General features: G+C 41.9%; 2 protein-coding genes across 8 annotated transcripts in view; both read right to left on the bottom strand.

Moving 5' to 3' along the window:
• Positions 1 to 19,902, bottom strand: LOC127000288 (protein ECT2-like). Of its 7 annotated transcripts, none has more exons than XM_050863816.1 (21): positions 19,590 to 19,902; positions 14,096 to 14,202; positions 13,822 to 13,952; positions 13,420 to 13,552; positions 12,885 to 13,094; positions 12,385 to 12,528; positions 11,933 to 12,070; positions 8,520 to 8,668; positions 7,910 to 8,017; positions 7,393 to 7,413; positions 6,390 to 6,516; positions 5,508 to 5,696; positions 5,177 to 5,384; positions 4,744 to 4,904; positions 3,695 to 3,814; positions 2,820 to 2,967; positions 2,112 to 2,266; positions 1,863 to 1,951; positions 1,438 to 1,601; positions 346 to 432; positions 1 to 145 (listed from the first exon to the last, which is right to left on the bottom strand). In XM_050863816.1, the coding sequence occupies exons 1-21, from the start codon at positions 19,624 to 19,626 to the stop codon at positions 27 to 29; spliced, it is 2,745 nt and encodes a 914-aa protein (XP_050719773.1). In that variant the 5' UTR covers positions 19,627 to 19,902; the 3' UTR covers positions 1 to 26. The 7 variants fall into 7 exon arrangements, with proteins under 7 accessions (XP_050719773.1, XP_050719775.1, XP_050719779.1 ...); XM_050863818.1 differs by having other exon boundaries at positions 14,096 to 14,199; XM_050863822.1 differs by having other exon boundaries at positions 1,445 to 1,601; positions 19,590 to 19,901.
• An 893-nt stretch (positions 19,903 to 20,795) lies between these two features.
• LOC127000286 (uncharacterized) overlaps positions 20,796 to 24,992 on the bottom strand; it is a 29,491-nt gene continuing 25,294 nt past the window's right edge. Inside the window, exons 8-11 of the mRNA XM_050863814.1 lie at positions 24,551 to 24,842; positions 24,316 to 24,429; positions 23,906 to 24,031; positions 20,796 to 21,611 (exon numbers count right to left, since the gene is read on the bottom strand). Of these exons, the coding sequence (XP_050719771.1) occupies positions 21,451 to 21,611; positions 23,906 to 24,031; positions 24,316 to 24,429; positions 24,551 to 24,842 (693 nt within the window). The 3' untranslated portion in view covers positions 20,796 to 21,450. The remainder of the gene's footprint in view (positions 21,612 to 23,905; positions 24,032 to 24,315; positions 24,430 to 24,550; positions 24,843 to 24,992) is intronic.

Here is a 24,992-nt window from a genome sequence, read left to right as displayed (position 1 = left end):
TGGCATTATTACAACCCTCTTAACAGCTATCCTGAAGGTGAGTGATAACGTGGCACTTGTGTTTGTGGCAATGGTTTCAGTGAGCACTGCCGTACCCACTTGGCGAGAGGCTTCGGGACTCCTCGGAAGGGTGTCTTCAGTGTGCCTGAGGAGGGAAAAGAGGCAATGAGGCCAAAAATACATATTACTTTACCTGGACTCAGCCAGAGTATTATATTACAATAAAAAATAAAGCTTAAGAGAATTTTAGTTGCAATAGATTCAAACAATTCATGCTTTAATAGAATCAGCCACAAGCAGATATGATTAATTAATTGCTTTCTCAAAGAAGAAATGGCATCATACATTTTTCAGGGTGCGTCTGCGAGACGTGGGAGTAGCCATGGGATGAGCAAAGCCTCCTGAAGGAGGAGTTCCTGATAAAGACAAATCCTGAAAGAGAAGAGCAGTGTTAGCACATGCAGGCAGGATGCTGGTTACGGGACACCCCAGGAGCATGGTGTGTCGGGTGCTTGAGTCTTCTCATAACCAAGATGTACTGAGTTGGTTCAGTGAAAAACTTGCTGCTCTTGATGATAAGAAACAGCAGTAAGAAAAAATATGACAAGTAACTTGACTGTATTCAAAAGTGCATTCACAGTAACCCTTAGCAACAAACCTCTTTTGACAAAGTACAAAGCAAGGCAGACAGAAATTGGAACACCACAGCCACAGACAGACACCAAACACTTCACTCAAACAAATAGCACTTGCTTGTCAACACTAATCATTCCTTTTTATTGTTTTGAATGAATGTGCCATTTTCATTTTTCTTCAAGGTTCTGCTGCCTTGTGATAGGAGGCATGACATTCACTATGAACTCCCCATTTTTTCATGTCATGATATTTTCAAAACTGGAAGGGATGGCTTTTGGCTGATAGATTCTGATACACCAGGGTTCTGAATGGTACAAGAATTTGGTGGGCACACTTTGGCCTCAGGAACTATCTCTTACAGAAACAATCCCATCACAAAAGTAGAGTGCCACATGCCCACATAGCCAAGAGTCAACATTAATGGACTATAAGGTAATAGCCTTCGATTCAGTCTCTCACAGCAGTCAGACAATGTGCTGGGTTTTCTTCAAACACAGCTTGATAGACTATTATAATAAAAGCTGAGGCTATGGCCCTAAAATTTACAGGTATAAGTTACTCTTAAGATTAATGATAACAATAGGAGTTAAGTATTTCAACTTGATATACCACAAAGCTGAAGGTGCAAAACAATACATTTTGTTAATTATGAAAGGTGAATATTAATGGCATACATGAATATGTTAAGATGTGTGTTGGAGTGTTACAAGGAATGAAAGCTGCCCATGAGTCAGTGGAAGGTGTGATTAGTAGGGAGAGATGTCAGCTGTTAGACTACGAAGTAAATTTTCCTGCAGTTACCACTCACGGCTAGATTGTTTACACTTGTTGCTCCTCGCATGGATGACTGCTGTGGTAGCGTGCCAAAGGGACTCATTACTGTGGAGACGGCGCGTTTCAACTTGCTCGGAGACTTGTTAAAGCTGAAGGCTCGGCTGACTTTCCTTCCAGTTCGGGTTGCAAATCTGTAAGAGCAGCAAACTAATGACAGATCTCTTGGAAAATATGACCAACAAACTTTTCTTCCATTCCAATCAGGATGGAAGGTTTAAACTTATGAAAATGATATACGGCATAACTAAAGGCCATAAATCTGAACTAATAAAAAATAATAAACGTTAGAATCTTGAATGATCGGTCAAAACAAATATTTAGGTTAGTTAACTTGGGAATCAATATTATTAACATATGAGCACAGGAGAGCTTGGTAAGTACAGATTACTTACTTGAGAGCTTTACTTAGGGCATTGGTGAGGCTCACATCACTTGTCTCTATGTCGAGATGGTGGGGATCCATGGACACCAGGAAATTTTCCTTTAAAGAAACACATTTTGTTATTGAAAGGATCTCATTCCATTAGAAAAAATAAAATAATCAGCAACAATATATCAAACTATAATGAACTGTCATCAAGCCATATAGTACAGTACAGAATTAAATGACTGACAACAGCAAAGTTAAAGACGTCACTCACCACATCATTTCTGCAGGCAATGTTTGCAACGGTTCTACACAAAGTTTTAAGGAAGCTGGACTTGCTAACATCCTCCTGAAGCAGAGTGAAGGTGAAGAGACGTTCCTTCAGCTCCTGGTTGCTTCGAATGATCAGTGCAAAGACATTGTGACAATCTGAAGGGAAAAACAACTTGTCAGAAAAATGGGTTTACTATATCTTTCTATCTTTTATCTTGTATGCCCAGTTTCTCTTCCAACTTTGCCTGTTCCAGTACTCTCACAGCACACTCATATTCCTTGCCTGTCACATTTCTCTTTCCCCAATACTCGTCCACTCTATTCATCCATTTCACTGGTGGCCTCCCCCTGACATCCCCACCCTCAATCCTGCCCTCATAAACTTTCTTATTACTAAAACTATTACTATCATTAACCCCTTGACTGCAAATTTCCTAAAAGAAGACCTCACCAAGCTACAGGAATGGAACAAAAAGCGGCTGCTACAATTCAATGAAGAAAAATGTAGTCCTGCACCTTGGGAGGGGATATAGAGAGACCTGAGACTATATATTACCAGGCTACCAGTGAAAGCCAAATCTGTGCCAATCACAGCGGACGGGTTAAGAAAAAATTTAGTTCAGTAAATATAAAGAGGTGCAGCTTCAATGATAATAATCACTTCATTTCAACAAGACAAATGGTACAAGTGTTCCCTTGCATTACTAACCTTCGGTCTCCCGTATGTCAACAATCCTCTTTATGTGTGCCAGGTTCATCATCTCCAAGTGCTTGTAGCTCTTGATGCTCTTGAGGGCATGCAAGTTGGCTCGGCTGGGGCTTTTTATGCTGTTGTATTTACTCTTCTTCTTACAGATCTACAATAACAAGAGTATCATAAAATTTGATTCATGAACTTTAATAATGAGGGTAATAATAATGGCTGACTCAAATGTTCACAGAATCAATGTGTTATTAACTTCTTTCAGCATGAGGATGACAGAAAATAAAAAAGACATATAGAAGAAATAATAACATGGGAATTTGTAAGCGACTAAAACTTTCCAGGCGTATATGAATATCTTTGACAATAGCTAATAATTGTTTTCTAGAGGCTGTCCAGATAATTATGCGCTATCCGAGTTTCACGATCCACGAGTTTTGCGGTTAGTCCTAAATTCTTACCATCCCGAGTTTCGCGCTGCTTTGACACTTACGGGTCACGTCTACTTACCATCGGCGTCACGCACGCTACCTTTAAAGGTAGTATCACACTGAATGTTTTTCTCCAAACATTGTGGCTATAGCAAGAAGAGAGAGAGAGAGAGAGAGAGAGAGAGAGAGAGAGAGAGAGAGAGAGAGAGAGAGAGAGAGAGAGAGAGAGAGAGAGAGAGAGAGAGAGAGAGAGAGAGAGAGCGAGAGCGAGAGAGAGAGAGAGAGAGAGAGAGAGAGAGAGAGAGAATCGTATTTCTTGTTTTAGTTCACCGCTGTAAAAGATATTCTTTTACAGCAAAGGAAGCAGCTCAGGAGGAACAAAGATAGAAAACAAAAAAGCCCACTAACTACAAGTGAACGTATATCTAGCTGGCCATGTCTGCCACTCACCTCCAGCACATCATTGAAGAGGAAGAGTGTGAGGGTGTCACCGCGTCCACTACAACAGTCGCTCAGCTCGGTCACGTCCACCTTGCCCATGTGCATGCGGTGAGACGCCACAAGATTGGGCTGCAAGATGACAAACTTTTAATTCTTATGCTCTCAATATGGAACTCACACAAAATCTGATACAAATATGGTTGGAAGTTTTAACCCGGTAGCAGTGATGGGCCAAATTTGTGGCTTTACTGTGTAGCAGCAACGGGCCAAATTTGTGCCATGATATAACTCCCAAAAATAGATGATACATAAACTGATCACAAATGCGTTGATACATACAGTCGTCCCTCAAATAGTACGGTTTCCAATAATTCGGTTTCGGTTTTATACAGATTGTCATAGAAGATCTTTTAAGGATTTTTAAATTTCCTGCTTGTTGGGAAATTTAAAAATCCTAAAAAAATCTCCTATGAAAATCCACATAAAACCGAAACTGAACTATTGGAAACCGTACTATTTGAGGGACGGCTGTATTAGGAAATGGTTTGTGAGTGATGATTTTTTCTCATTTTTCTCGCTTAGAGAGACCATTAAGAGACATGATCCCTGCTGCAACCGGGTTAAGCATTACATTCAAAGAAGTCACATAAAATCTTTCTGCTACAAGGCTACAAGGCTGCAAGATAAGATTTTAACCATCATGTCCTTAAATAGAAGTCATGAAACCTTTCTGATACCAATTTGACTAAAAGATTAGTAATTTTTAACAATCATGTTCTTAATACAAAAGTCACACAAAGTCTTTTTCCTACAAATAAAGGGTAATAATTCATAAGCTGTACTTGAATCAACAGAGGATTAGATCCATTATACCTTCAGCCCACCCATCAGTTATGACTGTTCATATGCATATGTTTGATTGGAGCATAGAATTAAGCATCTACTAGGTGTGAAAAAGGGCCACTGACTGCATTCAGACAGAGACAGGAGATGCAAAACCTTAACATGAGAAATCACAGACCAAGTCCTACAATAAGTAGTTCCTCTATGTGACTTACTGGACACATCTCTATATCATTGTGGATCTCAAACAGCTTTAGTTTGGCTTCAGTCTTTCGTTTGTCATCATTAATGAATGTCATTACGGATTTGATCTTGTCGAGGGCTTGTTCAAGGGCTGCATGGTCTGGTGAGGTCCTCTCAGTATGCTTGAGAATGTCTGTTGAAGAGAAGACAGAATGAGGAGTGTTGACAGTAAGGAACATGAACCCTTAGCAACTCTTACTCATGAACACTAATTGATTTGGCACTTGAATATCAGTCATTAAGCACCATACACTGATGGAGTGTGAAGTACTGATTGTTTTTCTTAAGATACAAGTAGTAATAGTATATTAATATTTTAACATTTGTGTCATAAAACAATTCTGTCATCATAATTTATCATTAACTCACTTTAAATAAGTTTGAGTTAGGAATTTGTATACTCACCATTTATGAGGAGACTCATGGATGGCAGTCTTTGCACAGGTCGGATCATAAGTTCCTGCAAACTCTGGCGGCCACACTCGGGTTTGTTTTGGGCAATTTTTAGGAAAGCGTGAAACCTTGGTCTTTCACTTGATATCCTTTGCAGCATTTCTTTCATATTTTCAAAGAAGTTGATGAATGGTGGATAGGATTTTTCTAAGTCTGTTGACTGGAAAGGAAAGTCATTAGTACTTACTTTACAGTCCTTTTCATGCTAAATTATTTTTGAGATAATATCAACAGCTGTTTATGAAAATCAGTCATCAAGATTTCCAATATAAAATAAACTTACATATTTCAAGATGATCTCCCCGATACTCGCATCCGGTGACCAGTTGTGTGCTAAGTGGAGGAGGTCATCTCGCAGCCTTGTGTGAACACTGTGTATGGGCGGCAAGTTGCCAAAAATGTAGCGAAGCTCCTGTGCATCCAGCATGGGGCCTCCGGGCTGAGAGCTGTTCTCCAAGGGTATTTTGATGACCTACAAGGGATAGGAAGAAGATTTCAGCCATACATTTTGCTTGTGCTATCAGTTTACTTAAGATGCTTCTACTTGGATTTTTATTATTAATTTGATTAACTTGTAAGTATATAAACTTGAAAGTATAACGAGGATGTTTTCAGTCCTACATATAGTTTATTCTCTTCGTTTGTCGTATGCTTTTACATGGATTCTCTTAACTCATAAGTCATTTATGATCATCAACACAGATTTTAGTTTCATAAAATTAGTTACATTTCCCTGAAAAGAACTGGTTTGTTAACAGGTGTGCCTAAGATATTAAACATGATTTAGCTGTGTCTGGGGCACCTAGAGAGGAATGGCTAAGTAACCACACTGGCAAGGTCATGACCTCACAAGAAAACCCACACTGCTAGACAATAATATATTACGGAATCCAGACAGTTTCTGGGTCGACTGTCACCCTCCAGTGAACACTAAAGCGGGTGACAGAAGTCCCTTGTGTTAACAGGGAATGAAGTCATTTTGTGATTAGTGATCCAGCCCACTTTGGTACATGTTCTTTCCATATGAACCTTAATTTTCTTGTTCCCTAAGTATGTATGCCCCTATGCTTAGGTGTATAGAATAGGTAATTAGATAATGATTATGATAGTAACAACAAAACCAACATTGTAGATGTTAAAAACAATATTAATGATCTTACTTTACCTTTTCTATTGCATCTAGAATGCTGACATAATTGCATTCAGTCTTGACTAACTCGTGGAACACCCGCTGCCTTGCCGATAGCTGCCGAAGATCAACCGGGGGCGGACTGAGAGGGGTTTGCTCAATGCTGTGGAAAGGTTATGTGTTCTTAATGCCTTGAGGACTGGCAGCTCTATAAAGATGTTACTCTATCACTGAGGAAAATAATGGAAGTTAGGGTTGAAACCAGAGAACAAAGCATCATCAACTTACAAACTTCACACAACGTTTGCTCTGCTTCCTACCACACTAGAATATATAGAGGGGCAATTTTCATCATCCTGTGATGCTGGTCCTACATATTTCTGTTCCTGATTATATTAATACAGAAATGCAAACAACCATGCCTTCACTTACTTATTTAACTCTTAAAAAAATGTGAACATGCTGGCAAATAAAATATTATTTATATTCAATATTGCATATTGATGTTAAGAATTCCTTTGCAATTCTTGATCTCAACAACTTGGGTCACATAGTTTAAAGAGCTGCACTGTTTTGGGAGGTCATGGATTGAAGTCTAGACTTTCCAAGTTCCAAACTCATTGATCTTTGTTATTTAAAACCAAGGAAGTTAAAATTCCCTAAACCTCAAAATGCAGCAAAAGATGTCTCAGCTCAACTCTACTTAATCCATGAAGCTGATGCTAGAAATTTATGCTTAAACACTAAATTTTCAGCAAGCTTGGGAATATTTATAAATTGATATAAGCCGCATATAAAGCTGAATGATTTAGATTGAGATTCAGATTCCTGTGCCTATGACGCCAGCAAAATTTCTCCTTTTGTGACATTGTAGTGTTAACACTGCAGTGATTCCATTTAATTATTCCAAAAACAGTGTGAGAAAAGCTTCATATGAGGCATTACAAAGTTTATGACAGATATTGTTGTTAGTAAATAGCATATACATTAAAACCAAGCACAGAACAACCTCACCAAGCTAATCCCAACGATCCCTTACCCATCTAGCTCACTGAAAGATCTGTAAAGCAAAGAAAAGCTAAGTAAATAACCACTACTTGAGGTTAATGGTTTATTGTGTATCAAAAAAAAAACTTACTATGTTACAAACAATTCATAGTTAGTTGCCTCATGCAAAATGCCTCAAACTAACTGTTCTGCATCACCTCTCCATAGTAAACTAGCTTGGCAATGACATGTCTGATCCTATATACAATGATCAATGATGTAAAACCTATAAGACTTATTCATCACATACCCAAAGTTAGTGCAGACACATTATCACTCCTGGACTAATGGTTAGGTGGCCAGCAGCCTCAAGTAATGATAAACTCCACAGGTGTGAGTGGCTGGCATAGGTAAATCATGGTGAAATGGATCCCTAGTGGACTGGAAAGGTTCCTAACTATTCACATCAATCTGAAGGTGACCAATAAAGTTTATGTTGGCTCTGTGAGTGTCTACTTTGGTGCATTAATAAAACAAGTGAATCTAGTGACATCAAAATGGTTTCCTACCTGCCAGAGGGCGCAATGAGTCTGTTGGGTGTGGAGGCTGTGTCGTCAAGGAAGGAGCCGTCCGCTGAGAGGTACGCCAAGTCACCCACGGAGGATCTTCTTTTGCTGCTGTCCAGAGGGTCACAGCAGATATCAAGGGATTTATTAATAACAACAATATAATAATAATAATAATAATAATAATAATAATAATAATTAAAAACTGCATAAAGGAGCTCTTAAGAGTCACCATCAGGATGGCTACAAGTACTACAACATATAGATCTACAAGTAATAAGCAATATTACCAATGTTAGAAATCAATAAGTTTCATGGTATTTCAATGTTACAAATAAAAACTTACATGATGTGGTTTATCACTGAGGCATCAAATGTATAAAAACACTGTATTAGGAACATATATCTGGTAAAACTATTTTCTTCATGACCACAGAAATAAATACTTCAGGTTTCTCAACACGAAATAAACTATTACCATAAGCACTCACATGGATGCTACTTTCATTAGAGAATAAGAACATAACATAAATAGTCTGCAAGAGGCCATTTGATGTTAAAAGGAGTGACCAAACAAGAGGCACTAAGAGCTGGCAAGCAGCCGTGACAATACCTTGCCGGGGCGGAGGGGAGACCAGAGGAGGAGTCGTCCTGGGCCAGGTGCTGCACTGTCTCTCGTAACCGCTTGCGCCGCCGACTCCGGGAACCGGGCGTAGAGGGCGAGGAGAACATTTGTCTTGGACTCAGCAGATTACTGGAGTTCTAAAAGAGAGAAGCAATATTAACAGCTGCCCATGGATACAGAATAAAAATTTTAATGATATTCTTCACATCAATATTCATTCATTCATTCATTTCATCGACGCCTGCTCCTAGGAGCTCCCACCAGGGGATGGCCACGGCAGAAGAGCTTCCAACTTTCTCTATCCAGACACTCCCTCCTTGCCTGCTCAAAGTTTCTCAAAGATCTTTCCCCCCTCTCCCTGACATACTCTTGCACCCCATCCCTCCATTTCACTGGAGGTCATCCTCTAGCATTCCCTCCCTCTATCTCACTCACATACACCCTTCTGGTCATCTTACTCTCCTCCATTCGCTCCATGTGGCCAAACCACTTTAAAGTCTGTTGCTTCACTTCTTCCACCACTCCACACTTCTTCCCTTCACCCCTGTGACACATTCCAAAACGCTCACACACACTTTCATTACTCATTCCATCTATTCTACTCACACCACAAGCACTCCTCAAATAACTCATTTCCACTGCCTGCACTCTAGACCTCTGACTTTCATTCCAGGCCCACGTTTCACTTGCATATGTGAGGGTTGGTACTATTATTGTATTTCTCAAATCCCTCTTTACCTCCATGCTCACACTTCTGCCATTCATGATTCGTCCCAAAGACCCTACCACCCTTCTTCCTTGCAATACCCTTTCTCTTATCTCTCCCTCCATACCACCATGCTTACACATAACTGATCCAAGGTACTTAAACTCATTTACCTCCTCCATTTTTTCACCATTCAAAATTATTTTGCATTCTTTTTCACATTCAATTCCCATTCTATATGGGCATACAAAATCTACAACCTCACTTCTACTTCGCTCACAAACCATCACTTTACTTTTGTTGACATTTACTTTCAGCTTTCTCCTATTACAGACACTATCAAAAACACTGACCAAATTTTGTAGGTCACTTTCATTTTCTGCAATGAGCACTGTGTCGTCAGCAAACAGTATCGAATTCAGTACCCACTTCCTTCCCTCATTGAACAGTCTTACTCCAACTTCTCCAACTTTACCCTTAATTTCTCTAATAATACCATCCATATAAATATTGAATAACCATGGTGACATGACACACCCTTGTCTAAAGCCCACTTTTATCTCAAAATGTTCACTTGTTTCTCCAGTAATTTTGACACATGCAGATGCATCCTCATAGAAAGACTTTATTGCACTAAGTAGTTTTCCTCCCACACCATAAATCTTTAAAACATCCCACAATGCAATCCAATCGACTCTGTCATAAGCTTTTTCCAAATCCATGAAGGCAGCGTATAGTTTCTTTCCATTTGCTATTATTTTTTCTACTACCATCCTGAAGGCAAATATCTGATAAACACATCCCCTTCCCTTCCTGAAGCCTTCTTGTTCTTCACTGATTTTCTCTTCTGTAAGTCTTTGCACCCTCTCTATTATGACTTTTCCATGTACCTTTCCGGGTATCCTGATGATGGCTTTCGTCCAGTCTGATGGCACTCCCCCCATGCTACTTCACATATCTTGACCATCCATTTAACGACTACATCTCCTCCACACTTCAACATTTTTGCTGTGATTCCATCAATTCCTGCTGCCTTTCCATTTTTTTAATCTTTTTATTGCCTGATTTACTTCTTCATATGTTATACCTCTTTCTTTATATACTCCTCCTCTACCTCTACTCAAAACTGCTGCTGTACAGCTGCTGGACATCCAACCTCAAAATTCAATAAGTTTTTGAAATATTCTCTCCATCTCTCTTTCACAGCTTCCCCGTCTTTCAATATCTTTCCATTCTCATCCATAACTTCATTTATCTTACTTGAGGAGATATTTTCTGCATTTCTTTCGTTTTTTACTTCTTTCCAATATGATTTCCTGTTCCTTTATATTTTTCACTTAGTCTTTTTCCAAAGTCTTCATCAACTCTCTTCTTACTTTCTTTTATTGTTTGTTTTAATTTCATTTTGCATTCTCTATTTCTTTTTCCTTTCTCTTTTTACTTGTTCAGACACATTTCTTTCTTGAGTTTTCTTAAAAAGTTCCCTTTTCTCTTTTACTATCCTTCTCATCTCTTCTGTCCACCATGAATTTCCTTTTCTTTTTTCCATCTCACCAATTTCATCCCTAACACTTTTTTTGTTGTAGTTACCATTATTTCTTAAAATGTTCCAAAAACTTTTTCAATATTTGTATTATCTTTTACACTTTCCCATTTTTCACTTAAGGCCTCTGCCATTTCACGGTTATACTCATCTTTTATTTCTTTTTCCTGTAACTTTTCTATCTTCAGCATTTCCTTTTTTACTTCACCTTTCTTTTCAAACACCCACTTATCTTTCGGCTTTAACTTTGCCAGCACTGCAAGATGGTCAGATCCATCAAACATTCCTCTTACTACCTTTGCGTCACAAATTTCTTTTCTAAGCCTTTCATCTACTGCCACATAATCAATCAATCCTCTTTGCTCATTATCTTCTCCCCTCCTCCATGTGTATCAGTGGATATTCTTGTGCTGAAAGAAGGTGTTCGCTAGGAACATTCCCCTCTCAGCACAGACATCCACCAGGCACTCCTCATTTTCATTCTTCCCAGGTATCCCCCATTTTCCCACCACATCCATCATCCACTTTAGCATTCATATCTCCCATCATAATAAGTTTCCTTTCTTTCTCAAAACTCTTCAAACATGCATTCACTTCCTCCCAAAAAGCTTCCCTTTCTCTCAGTCCTTTTTTACTTTTCACATTTACTGGTGCATAAATACACACCCATGCATACTTTTCTAAACCTACTTTTCCTTTCACCCACACAATTCTTCATCCCTTCCAACCATAATCAGTCACACCATTCCACACTCTTTCAGACATCACAATAGCACATCCTTCCTTACTCCTGCCTCTATACTTCTCATCCATCCCCGTCCATACAACCCCCCCAGGCACTCCCTCCCGCGTACCCTCTCTACCATCACTCACACCAGTTCCTCGAATACGTGTTTCACTCACTCCCAACACATCCACTCTACCATTTACAAAATTTTCAGTCATCACTCTCCTCTTTTCCTCACCACCTAAACCATTCACATTAATAGACACCGGTCTCATACATTCCTTTCTCTTCTGCCGCCCTCTGGCCATCGCTCCTGCCTCTAAAAACTCGATAAAAGTATAAGAGGCCACCAATGGGTGGCCAGTCCAATGTAGTGTTATGGACACTTGCTCAAAATCACTTATTCATGTACAGCACTAACTTACTATTTCTTCAAAAAGGTGTAAAGTTTCACTTGGTGGAGCTTCCATCTGTATAGCTGTCCAGAACCATTCTGCCTTTACAATGTGTGCCCTCGGTGGACAGTCCGGGGGCTTCTCGGTCACACTCTGGTCCTCCAATACCTAAAACAACAGTTCACAGGTACATAACTTTGTGCTAATGTGGTAATGAAAGAGGATGGCTTTGTGCAGTGGTGTAATGAGGGCAGGACTGAGAGAGATGATATCAGAGGGAAACAGACCATCAATTATATGGATCAATGGAGTGGGTAAGTATTGGAAAGAATCAGCAGGGGAGGGACTGAATGTGCTGGAAGGGAGTAATGAAATAGGGAAAACTGGGGAGACTTCTGATAGATAGATAGATAAATAGAAACATTGCTTCACTATGAAAGGGAGTAAAGGCTTGGAAAAAGTGCAGGCCATGAAGACCTTACCACATGTGTTGCCTGCTGGTCCTCCAGGGTGGTGATGAAGCCTCCATTCTGCTGCACAAGGTCCTCCATCTGGCTCTGGTCCTCTTCTTGGAAGCCCACCAGCACTATACGCAGGTTTTGGAATACTTTTACTTTGTATTTGACCTGAAAGAAAGAAAAAAGTTCTTCCTTACAAAAACTATATACTTATAATACATGAGTTAACCAGCATCTTCATTCTTTCCTCCCTTTCATTGGTAATCTCTGAAACAGCCTTCCTTTGTCTGTATTTCCTCCTGCCTATGACTTAAACACTTTCAAGCGGGGGGTATCAAGACACCTCTGCATCCAATGTTGACTTTCAGCTATTCTATCAAATATTTGCAGGAACAGCACCAACAGGCCTTTTTGTTTCCTTTTCTTTCTTTTTTTTTTGCCTGAACTGTCCCCTTTCTAATAATAATAATAATAATGATAATAATAATGTCAAACCACCCCCAATGAAAGGCGATATGACTCACCATGGAGTCTGTGCTGGCCCGGGCGCCCACCTCATCTCGGTGGGCCCAGGCAGCGTGCACCCAGTCCTCACTCATGATGGGGATGTTGAAGGTGTTGGCGTACTGGTACTTCTCCCCCGTGGAGGAGTAGGCCAATAGGTGAGTCACGTTATCCTTGATCTCATTCTTCACGCTGCCCCCCATGTAGTGGACCAACTTCAGGAGTCTGGACTGTTGTGGGAAAATGGACGTAGGTTATGATAATAGGAAAGGGCAATGCCAAGGGAATATATAACAGGAAAATAAAGTGTAGCAGACTGTAATGCCCAATACAATAAGATAATATACTTAATAAACATCTGACAATATAGTTATTGATTATAAAAATTAATAATGCCACTTCCTTAAGGTAGAGAAAACCCCAAGGAGCTTAGTTTGTGACGCAAGTTATTTTCCTTATACTTGAAAACATGTATAAGAAAAATAAATAATTTACTGCTTACCAGAGACAAGGCCAGACTCACACAGCCATACAGTTACTCAGTATAATTCTTACCACTTCACTCTTCTTTCTGAATCCTGTGAAGACCAGGACAGCATCTTTCATGACATGGCAAAAGACCGGCCGCCTCGTGTAGGTGAGCGATCCATTGGCTGACTGCTCTATCAAGGCCGGCTTCCCTAATAACCTGCAGGACACACAAGACAGGTTAGGGAATGACTCTCTTGGTTGTTGTAATGGCTCTTAGGTTCATATTTACAAACATTTTGGGGCTTACATGCCCACATTGGATAAAGCTTTGGTAAAGGTTGTGTGCGTATATCCACGGGTAGTTTTATAAGCCTAGTGATAGTTAGACAAAGCTTCTGCACCATGGTGTGAAAAATACTCATGAGAACCTGGCTAATCTTCTTTGTGGCCTTTGGAAACAGAAAATATAGCAAAATTGATAGTTACCGAACTCCTGCTTTGTCCAACTCTTCAAACACAGGATTTTCAAAATCACTCAGAATAAAATATGTGCAGAAAGCAGGATCAGACACATATTCCTGGCCTGTTTCTGAAGTCACCACAGGAATGCCAAATTTCTGGAAAAGAATAAAGGAGTTGCGAACTACGGCAGCTACACGCCCAAATATTCTACCTTGTATCACATACACAGTAAACAAGAAGAGTTAGCCTCCTTTCATGTTTCGGAACAAAATCTGCTTCTCTTGTTTTCATGGTTTACCTGAGCTGCTTCCACTGTCTCTGCATCATCTGCAAGGCTCCCAACCAAACAGATACGAAGCTCCCCACATGGCTCAATGTCAGCCTGACTCGCTGCTGTCACATCTGCTGCAATGAAATATAAATTAGATCTAGCTTTCCACTGTTGCATAAAAATAATATGTAGATTATAAATATCAATGGATGGTTGATTTTAAGGTAAGATAAATAATGTAAACCTTCCCACTTGAATTATTCACTTGTTGTACCTTTAGGTCTGGAGTCCTACTTGATAAACAAGAAAAGAGAGTACCTACTAAAAAAAGGAACAGAATAAGTTTAATAAAATAATAGGTTTAATAGAAACACAGCTTTTGAAGAACATAAACGTGTATCATGCATTACTTTTGAATACAGCCTTGATTATCTTCCAAATTTATCCCTGAAGTCTCTCTCGTGAGATATTTACTGAGGCTAGGTATGATATTTCTTGTTTAATAAAATATTAACATGGTTTTCTGAAAAAGTATGTGCTTGTGATGCAAACAAAGCAAGCAACTAAGTACCTGACATGGTGAATCTGATACAATATATATCAACTTGTCAGCCACTACTGGCTTGAGACTCCTTTCTAGCATGGAATCATCAATACAAAGTGTTTGAACTGGGCCCACATTTGGCGCATTGTCCATGATGCGGGTTCGAATCTGCCGCTAACCATCTGGGATTTTTCAGTCACTGCCGAGTGACCTAAGACTACCCACATGCTGTCCTGAAGACCACCCATCAACTCAGACTCTAGAAGAAGCTGTGCAAGTGAAATCAAGAATGAGCTCCGGGGGGCAGCATGAGCCAATTAATGGCGCCACTATAAACAGTTGCCTGCACCATGATGGGCTCAGGCCAACCATCAGGCCCCAATGTAATAGCCTACTGGCACTATAGGCCACAGTAAAAAATAAATAAATAAATAAATAAATAAATAAATAAATAAATAAATAAATAAATAAATAAATAAAAATAAAAATAAAAACATGGAAATTTTTCACCTGCAAAGAAATGTTGTAGTTTTACTAACTTTGTTATAACCCTTGCAGCATGTCCAAGGCCCTCACATAAAGTAAGTAGTAACAGGCAACAGCCATATTGTTTATGTACCATTATAATCACAGCAGCTCTTATCTAAATTCTTATCTTAAGTTATGTGTGCCTCCATGACAGCCAGGAGGGTCACACCAGTGAGTAAAATGCTTTTTACTGCTATCACAATCTCCCTTTATCATGTCTGTTTTGGGCTTTTGGCTGACCAAGGGCAAACAGACACAGACAGGTTTAGGCTAACATGGATGGCAAAACACTGAAGAGACCAACTCTGAAAACCTGTGACTCAATCTGCAATGTGCACAGATATACTACTTGAACTCAAGGTTCCTCATCATAAAAACTGTCTTTACTACAAAAGCCCAAGTCAATCAACAGAATTTTCACTGCTGATATTTGTGTATTTAAAATAATTAAAGAATTCACAGACTTTACTGCCACTGGGCATTGCAAGTCAACATTAACTTGTTAGCCCATTTCATTTCATTTGACCAAATTCTAAGTCTCATTAGCATCAGAGTAACTGCAATAATGCAGTGAAAAATCTCAAAACAGAGTCCCACCAGTGAGTGCCAGGAATCAGAATAAACGTGAGGGCAGGGCTCACTTGGTTTGCTATCCCAATTTCTATTCTTGAGGCCGGGGTTCAATTCCCGGCACTCAAAGATGTGCATTTGGCGACAAATGTTAAGTTAATGAAGCCAAATAATCATGTGTGATTTTGATTCATTCATCAACCTGACAAGTGGCCATCATCGTAAAGTGAGGGATGTGAGGAAGCTCTATCATGGTCAGGTGCCATTCTGACTTAACCCAAAGTCTTTTACATTATTTCTGAGCAATAAAGCTTAAGTTTCAAACACATGACTCACTGTTTTGGTTATAACAGTACATGTGTGTGCTCTGTCATATGAATTTACATGGGAGGCAGCTCTATGGTGAAGTGCTTAACACTCATAGCTACCAATCCATTGCCCTGGGTTCGAATCCCAGTCTGCAGTGCACAGTCCACTAAGCTGTTCATCTCCCCTTTCGGGCTGTTCAATAAATGGATAACTGGGGAAACCTGGGGAAACCTGGGGAAAGTAACTATGGTAACTCAGATGTCACACTGGCCCGGTGTCCTGGGGTAGTAATGGGTTCCTTCCCACCACAGTCTCAAAAGCTAAGGTGACAGAGGTGGGCACACACAGTTGTAGCATACACCCCCACCTTTACCGTTACTCTTACTGGCAGCACTTTCCATAAGTTTCAACACTGATCTTCCCATACGTAATGAAGCAATAAGTTGGAAGGAAGGCAACCTTAGCCATGAAGCAGCTCAAACAAACACCTCGACGAGGATGTAAACAAACTTTCCCTCTCAAGCAGGTTAACCAAATTATTCTTAAGTATAGGTCTATAAAACTAACAACCAGGAAAATGACTAGTAAATTTTCAGTAAACAGTATCCTCCAAATTTAAGGACGAAACTATTTTTTCTGGTAAATTTTGAAGCATTTTGACTGAATCTGCCAACCGTTTCTGGGACAAATCTCAAATTTTTTGCTCTCCCCCTTCTCCCCTTAAAAAAAAAAGTGATTTCTGCAAAACAAACACCGCAGGTTAATTGCAAATGAATAAAAATTAATCTGAAATAAAAAAATCGGTAATACTTTATAAGAAGTCCGCCTCCACCTTCCCCACTCCAGCCCCCCCTACCCCCCAAGACAAGCCTGGGGAACTGTGGGGAACCGGGGTTTGGGGGGGAAGCCAAAATCACTAAAAAACGGGCTTCCAAAATTTCCCTAGAAAATCCCTAAATGAAGGAAAATTCCCTAGTCTCGAAAGTAAGGAAAGTCCCAACTTTAAACCTAACAGCCCCCCTGCCCCCCTACTAACCAAGGGGGGCACAGCCCCCCTTGGACCCCCCTCACATGTATGATGCACCAGAAATTTTTTTAAAATTTTTTGGTGGGGAGCATATTTAAACTACTCCAACCGAACTTTACGACCTGCTAACGACCCCCCTCCTAACGAAGGGGGGCTGCGCCCCCCCTGGACCCCCCATGTAGGGAAATTTCCTTAATTTAGGGATTTTTCTAGGGAAATTTTGGAAGCAGGGGGGGTCGAGGGGGGCGAAGCCCCCTCGTTAGCAGGTCGTAAAGTTCGGTTGGAGTAGTTTAAATATGCTCCCCACCAAAAAAACAACATGATTTTCTGGCGCATCATACATGTAGGGGGGTGCCCCCCTTGGTTAGCAGGGGGGCGAGGGGGGCTGTTAGGTTATAAAGTTGGGACTTTCCTTACTTTTGAGATTAGGGAATTTTCCTTCATTTAGGGATTTTTCTAAGGAAATTTTGGAAGCCCATTTTACAGTGATTTTGGCTTCCCCCCAAAACCCCGGTTCCCCACAGTTCCCCAGGCTTGTCTTTGGGGGTAGGGGGGGCTGGAGTGGGGAAGGGGGAGGCGAACTTCTTATAAAGTATTACCAAAAAATCTTTCTCACAACATGCAGAAGTGAGAAAAAATACGCCCCTAAGCCCTCACAGGTTAATGAGGAAGGCGGATTCAGATGCTGCTGGAGTTGAGCGCTGCCATATTGAGAAACATTTGAAACATTTATTAATAGCCTATTAGGTACAGTTACATATGTTGTATGTATTGTTAGAGGCCAGCCTTTATATAAGCATAAGCTTTTCAGGCATGACAACACAACAGTGCAGAGCAAAGCATATCAAGCATTTAAATTTTGCCTAACCTTACCTAACCTAAATCTAACCTTGTCATACCTGACCTGCAATCCATTGCCAAAATGTTATAACTACCATTACTGTTAATGAGGTTTCACGCCCAACTCCGCTGTACCGCTCCCCCCCAGGACATATTTTAAAAACTAATCTCACGAAGGAGTGATTTGGGACAGCGGAACAATGCAGCAGTGTGTTATATGTGCACAAAGTCTTTTATATAGCACAAAGGTGTCTTCCACAGTGAGATGGGTGAATTTCTGGAATAACACCAATAAATCTAACCTAACATGACACCCTTCATCACTATCAAACTGCCCTAAATATTTGTATGGGGTTCAAGAGACTGACAAGACCCACACGGTGAGCCAGGCAAGTGTCATCCAGCTTGAGAATGCCGTTTGCAAGAACAACGGGGATTACTGATGAGAGGGTGACCTACTAATTTCAAGACACTGATTGATTATTCCTGGACAAAGTATGATGCTTTTTAAGATGGAGACAGTACTTTTTGCCGGAAATCACTAAATGATTGACTTTTCAATGCCTGTTGTGCACCCACCACCGCCCCACTACCACCTGTCACCACCGGCCTGTATAGTGGACCCACCCCCACCGCTGCCCCGCTCCCACCTTTTACCACTGGCCTGCACAGTTGACCCACCCCCGCCCCCACCCATTACCACTGGCCCGCGTAGTGGACCCACCCCGCCACCACCTCACTCCCACCTGTTACCACCAGCCTGCGTTATGAACCCACCTCTGCTGCCGCCCCGCGTACTGGACCCACTCCCGCCACCACTTGTTACCACCGGCCTGCGTTATGAACCCACCTCTGCTGCGGCCCCGCTCTCAACCACTACCACCGCCCCGCGTACTGGACCCACCCCACCACCACCTCACTCCCACCTGTTACCACCGGCCTACGTTATGAACCCACCTCTGCTGCCGCCCCGCTCTCAACCATTACCACCGCCCTGCGTAGCGGACCCATCCCCGCTGTTGCCCTATCCTGTCCTGTCCTACATATTTCTGCCGTCCCAAACCACATACCCAAGAAATTTAAACTAACCTAACCTAACCTAACCTACCTAATAGAGGGCCCCCTTTGACCCCCTTAATGGGAGGAATTCACCCCCCACGACCCCCTTGACGGGAAGACTTCGACAACCCTTCTATTTTCTAAAAGTCATTTGTTACTGGGGCCAAAAAAAAAAAATCCATATTATAAGTATTAATTCCGCAAGAGGTAGCTGGCCTCTCGTCAATATCTGGAATAACACTGGAAGAAATTGAAGACAAAAAATATATCAGAAAAATCTGGATTAAACGAAAAAAGAAAATTCACCAAAACTATAAGGCTCAACAAGAATAAGGACCATAAGTGTGAGTCGTTACAAAGGCAATCCCACATCTACTACTGGACTGGGCTGGACTGGACTTGGCTGGACTGGACTGGACTGGGTTGGACTGGGCAGGACTGGACTGGACTGGAAGGGTCTCACCACAGGGTCCAGCACAAGGGAGGAAGGCAGTCCAGCTTCCCCCTCCTGGTCAAGGCTGCGGGGCCCCACCACACACATATTTCACCCCATTTTCCCCTTTTCCCCAGCCCCAAGCCACCATGTAGACACCAAAATTATGTATTAGGAAGCCCGGGGCAGCACACACACGCACACGGCTCACCATTAAGCACAAAACACGTCTGGGTTTGCTCAGCCATTTTCTGACGAGTCTAAGAATACCAAACAACCCTCAACGTGACGGGAACTCGGCGCTCTTATTTCCGGGCTATTTTCAGGTCTTTCCCAAGGTACTCCATCCTCCTGTAGGTGTCCACGGCTTCTCCTGGCCTTCACGGTGCCGTCTGAAGCAGGACGTGGTCAGCAGGTGGCTAGAAACGGTGATATTAGCGTGGAAAAGGCAACATTTCACCACCTGCCATTTAAACTGTGCCTCTTATGACGTCACGAGGTAAACGATGACGTCACGGACTAAACGAACCCAGACAAGTGAAGAGCGGGAGCGAGGGAATGAATGAATGGTAGTGTCTAGATAGGTTTTTTGTCTCTGGATGATTGGTGGGCGATATTCTGTTGACTATCTGAGACATTCGAGTGTCGGTCTGTCTATTATTCTATTGGCGATATCAGTCTAATCTACACATGTCTATATGTCTATTCTCTGGGTGATATCTGTCAGTTCTATTGTCTATCTGTCGATTTTATTGGCGATATCTATCTATTCTATTGTCTATCTGTCTATTCTATTGGAGATATCTCTCTATTCTACCGTCTATCTGTCTATTCTAATGCAGCGATATCTATACATGTCTATTCTGTTGTCTATGTCTATCTGTTTATGTCTATTATATTGTCTATCTTTCTATTATATTGTTTATCTGTTCTATTGGCGATATTCTATTGTATAACTGTCTATTCTATTGTCTATCTGAGAGGAGAGGTTTATACGTCTCCCAGCGGTGGGTGACAGGCCCAGACAGTGATGTAAAGACTAGATTAACTGGTCTATAGCAACTGTTTATTCAGCTGCTAAATATAAGCTACTCATGACTTGAGAATGTATTTGGTAAGTTGCCTGTGCTATCTTTTAACACATTGTCTTCGATCTGTTTACGTAAGTCTCTCTCTCTCTCTCTCTCTCTCTCTCTCTCTCTCTCTCTCTCTCTCTCTCTCTCTCTCATCCATAGCCTTATCTTTCTCGTCTTCATCATCACACTATTATCATCATCAGCTTCTGCAGGTAGATAAAAATTAACGTCTAGAGGTCAGAGAGAGAGAGAGAGAGAGAGAGAGAGAGAGAGAGAGAGAGAGAGAGAGAGAGAGAGAGAGAGAGAGAGAGAGAGAGAGAGAGAGAGTAAAAGCAACCCACTTATATCAAAATGCTCTTTATTTTTTTATATTTTTTTCAATACAGTTAATTAAGTTACGTGACATTGTAAGTTTTAAGGTAAATGATAACAATTATGATTTTGCTTTTTCTTCTAACACTAGTGAGAACAGAGAAAGTGAGTTGGTTCGTTGTATCCTATTAAAAACATCCACCCTTGGACATTGGTCAGCTGTCTGGTGGACGTCACACACACACACACACACACACAGCTTGTTTGCTTCTGCCTGCATTTGTTTGTAAAGTTGACGCCCTGCAGCTGCTCAGAAGGAGAGTAGGACTTCCAAAGGAGCACAACAGTAGGACTCTGGGACTCCTCAGGACGTGCCAAAGGGATATAAGACATACTAAGCCATGGAAGATCCTACAGAATAAGGAACACAGGGATGGCAAGACTTTACGAGGATTGCGAAGTGTAGGGTATCAGTCTGAAGGATAGTGATGATGCAGGACTCCCTGAGCACCTTGTTGGATGCTGTGCGGAAGGGTAGGATATCAGTCTGAAGGGTAGCGATGGTGTGGGAATCCCATGGCCACTTGTTGGATGCTGCGTGAATCCTCTCAACACAGAAACAGGATAACGAAGGGTAGAATATCAGTCTGAAGGATAGCGGTGATGTAGGACTTCCCTCAGGCCCTACAGGATGGCACACGAGGAAGAGGAGGCAGGGACGGCGGGAGGGATGGCTGTGGAGCACCGGCCGCCCTCCATGACCAGGTGGAACACGCCCACTTGCTCCGCCCCTCCCATATGCCGCGCCCAGCCTATGATGTCCACGTCCACCTCGTTACGGCGGCCTGGATACAGCGAAGAATGGTATGGAGATTGGGGAAGCAAATTACTGTTCAAGGCGTGCACCGCTTAATGTAGATGGAAGTGAGCCACATGAAAAGTCTTGATTGTAACGAAGGAAGGAAAATATTGAAAGAATGCGAAGAAAGGAAGGAAGGAAGGAAAAAACAGGAGATTAAAAACTATATTGGGACTAACGAGAAATATAGACACAGACAAGAGTGAGCCACATGAAAAGTCGTGATTATAACGAAGGAAGGAAAATATTGAAAGAATGCGAAGAAGGGAAGGAAGGAAAGGACACGAGACTAAAAAAAAAAAAGATGTAGCTACTGGAAGTGGCGGGAGATGAAGCCACGTGAAAAGTCTCGGTTGAAAGCTAAAAACGACAAGAGAAAAATAATTAAAAGATAAAAACGAAGGAAGGTCAGAGTGTGAAGACCTAAGAAGCCATACAAAGGGTTAGAAGTCTACCGAGAAAGAAGAAAAGGAAGGAAAAGAAGACACAGCAGCCACGTGGTTCTTACACCCGCCCCTCTCGTGTGTGTCGCTAATGCACACTGATAAGGCTCGGAGATAAGCGGGAGAGGGACACGAGAGGCAGGTGAGTGTGGAGGCACATTTTTTCATTATCACCTGAGTGGGAGAGAGATAACAGAAAGGCGGCGGCTAGGAGGAACTTTTTTTCTTCTTTTTACTTCGATACGTAAGTTGGGTAGGGAAGAAAGAAGGGGAAGAGAAGATACATAGGATAGGTCTATTTCTAAAGGTCAAAAAGTGGGTCAGTCGGGTTCTAATGAGTTCATGGTACAGAAGAAGGGTCAAACTACCACCAGAGTCATAAAACTACTGGAAATGCCCACAGCTCCTACGAAAGTCTTGTCAAATATGTGTTCTTGGGCGACGAAATATTTTATAATACGACCCATAGTTTTTCCTGCATCACTTGACTTGGAGAGAGATAAGAGAAAGAAGGAAAGGAATAATACGATTTTTTTGTTGTTGTTTAGGAAAGAAAGTGAACTGGGTAAGGAAGAAAGGTATAATAGAAGATACATATTCTTTTCTTCATCACTTGACTGGGAAAGGAATACAGAGAAAGAAGAAAACTAGGGGTAATACGTTTATTTTTCTCATTTTTTACTAGCATACGTGAATTCTCGAAAGAAAGGAGAAGAACGAGAATGAGTGGACGCATGCCCTATCAGCTGACAGGAGTGATAAGGAAGAAGAGAGTGGGAGAAAGTGGTCATCTGTTTTCTTGTCTCTTATTTTTTATATCTTACTTTCTTACTTTTACGCGTAACTTGAGAGCAGAGACTACATTATATAATTTTCTTTCCCGCTGAGAGAGAGAGAGAGAGAGAGAGAGAGAGAGAGAGAGAGAGAGAGAGAGAGAGAGAGAGAGAGAGAGAGAGAGAGAGAGAGAGAGAGAACGTATGTATATCTTCGAATACATTTACGCGGCTGGACACTTGCCAGAGCGTCGAAGTAATGGTCAAAATATGCATGTTATGTAAGTGGAGAGTGTTTACGTTTGCAAGAGTGGCGTTGCCTGAGGTGTAGGGTGATGGTGGGTGTGATGGGATGGCCGGGGTATAAATAGACTAAGGGAGGAGAGGGGGGGCGGTAATCACAGGGGAGAGGAGTGGCCTGAACTTGAGGGCAGAAGGGAAGGGAAGGGACAGTCAGCAGACGAATATTGTCCTGCTTTGAACGTGATTCTTCTCTCTCTCTCTCTCTCTCTCTCTCTCTCTGTATATTATATTTGTATTATTTTAAAGATATTGGAAAGAGATAAGAAAGTAAAAAGAAAAGGAGGAGGAGGAGGAGGAAGGAAGGGGATGCATAAAAAGTTAGTAGAGGTTATGTTTGTATTTCCATGGGTAGTTTTTTTTTTAGCCTAGTGATAGTTTGACAAGGCTTCTACACCATGAACGTGAAAACACTCAATGAGAACCCGACTAATCTCCTTTGTGACCTTTTGAAATAGTTGTCGTTGGAGCCGAAAGTGTCTGAAAATAAGAACCATAAGAAATCTTGCATAGGAACACGAGTAAAGCCCCGTTCACACTGTGCCGACTCTTGGCCACGATAACCCAGCGACTCCGGGAACACGAGGTCTTGGGTGTGAAATGTTGACATGAAAGGGTCGTACATAGTTTTTCCGACCATATGCGACCCTTCCACATCAACATTTCACACCCAAGACCTCGTATACCCCGAGTCGCTGGGTTGTGGTGGCCCAGAGTCGGCACAGTGTGAACGGGGCTTAAAACTGAACCTTTTCGTGTATTACCTCGGCTATAGACCAGGTGGGTGTGGATGGTGAGCAGCTTCCCCTGGGACGTGTACACCCACGAGTTCAGGCGGTTGATCGTTTGGTCCACGTCCTCCCACTGCCCATGCCCGCACATACCCACGGCTGCAAGCACACACATACAAACGTACATGAGCACGTATACATCATAATAAAACGGGAACTGAAAACAAGATACGCATGCATACACACCCAGATGTATTTAGGGGCTGTTAAAAAGATAGTAGCTAATGGGAAGATGATATGAGTATCGTTGGCATAATATGCAATGATAGATTTGTTATGTATACAAGGATGTTCTACCTTCTACTACTGCTACTACTACTACTACTACTACTACTACTACTACTGCTGCTGCTGCTGCTGCTGCTGCTGCTACTCCTACTGACCTGAGGAGGCGAGTCTCGGCACGAAGGTCTTGAAACGCAGCCCCATGACCATCGGGGTCTTGGTCTCGACGGTCTCGATCTCGCTGTTTATCACGCCAGGAAGGTCACTCGCGTCTAAGGGCAGAAATACATACATACACGTTATACACGGGCAGGTAACATGAATACACGTTTCCGATTTTCCTATATTTTTCTTTATGTATATTATAACAGATGGTCCTCTTCTGCATCATACCTTCTTTGGGCGGTTCTTCCTCCTCGAGGCCTCCTTCCTCGGCAGACGGCAGGGAAATTTTCGAGCCTGTCACATCCTCGCCTTCCTCCCCTTCCTTATCCGCCACTACCGTCGACGCCTTGCTCGGGGAGAGAGGCGCGACAAGATCCTCAGACCGATCTCCATCGCTGTAGTCCCCGGGCTCGGTGTACATGACTCGCACGAAGCTGGTGAACTTGTTGACGAGGTGACCGGGACTCTCCAGCAGCCAGGTCGTCGCCACGCTGGGCCGCCCGACCTTGAGCGGCAGCACCTGTAACAGACAAAGGCAAAACGTTACGTATGAGTTGAAGCCATACGAGTACTCTTCCGGGCTTCTTCCACTGTGCATCTCAATGAACAATGCAGCTTTCTGAGACTTCTTAAACATGTCGGGGCTTACATATACACACACTTTTAATAA

Source organism: Eriocheir sinensis, chromosome 18, assembly GCF_024679095.1.
Source record: "Eriocheir sinensis breed Jianghai 21 chromosome 18, ASM2467909v1, whole genome shotgun sequence".
NCBI lineage: Eukaryota > Metazoa > Arthropoda > Malacostraca > Decapoda > Varunidae > Eriocheir > Eriocheir sinensis.
The sequence above is the reverse complement of the archived record's forward strand: the minus strand, read 5'-3'. Positions and strand labels throughout refer to the sequence as shown.

Coding starts and splice junctions, on each gene's coding strand:
- LOC127000288 (XM_050863816.1), bottom strand. CDS start 19,626: ATGGCTGAGCAAACCCAGACGTGTTTTGTGCTTAATG. Junction 14,203..19,589: donor GACGTGTTTTGTGCTTAATG/GTGAGCCGTGTG, acceptor ATTTCATTGCAG/CAGATGTGACAGCAGCGAGT. Junction 4,905..5,176: donor CATGAGTCTCCTCATAAATG/GTGAGTATACAA, acceptor TCTCTTCAACAG/ACATTCTCAAGCATACTGAG.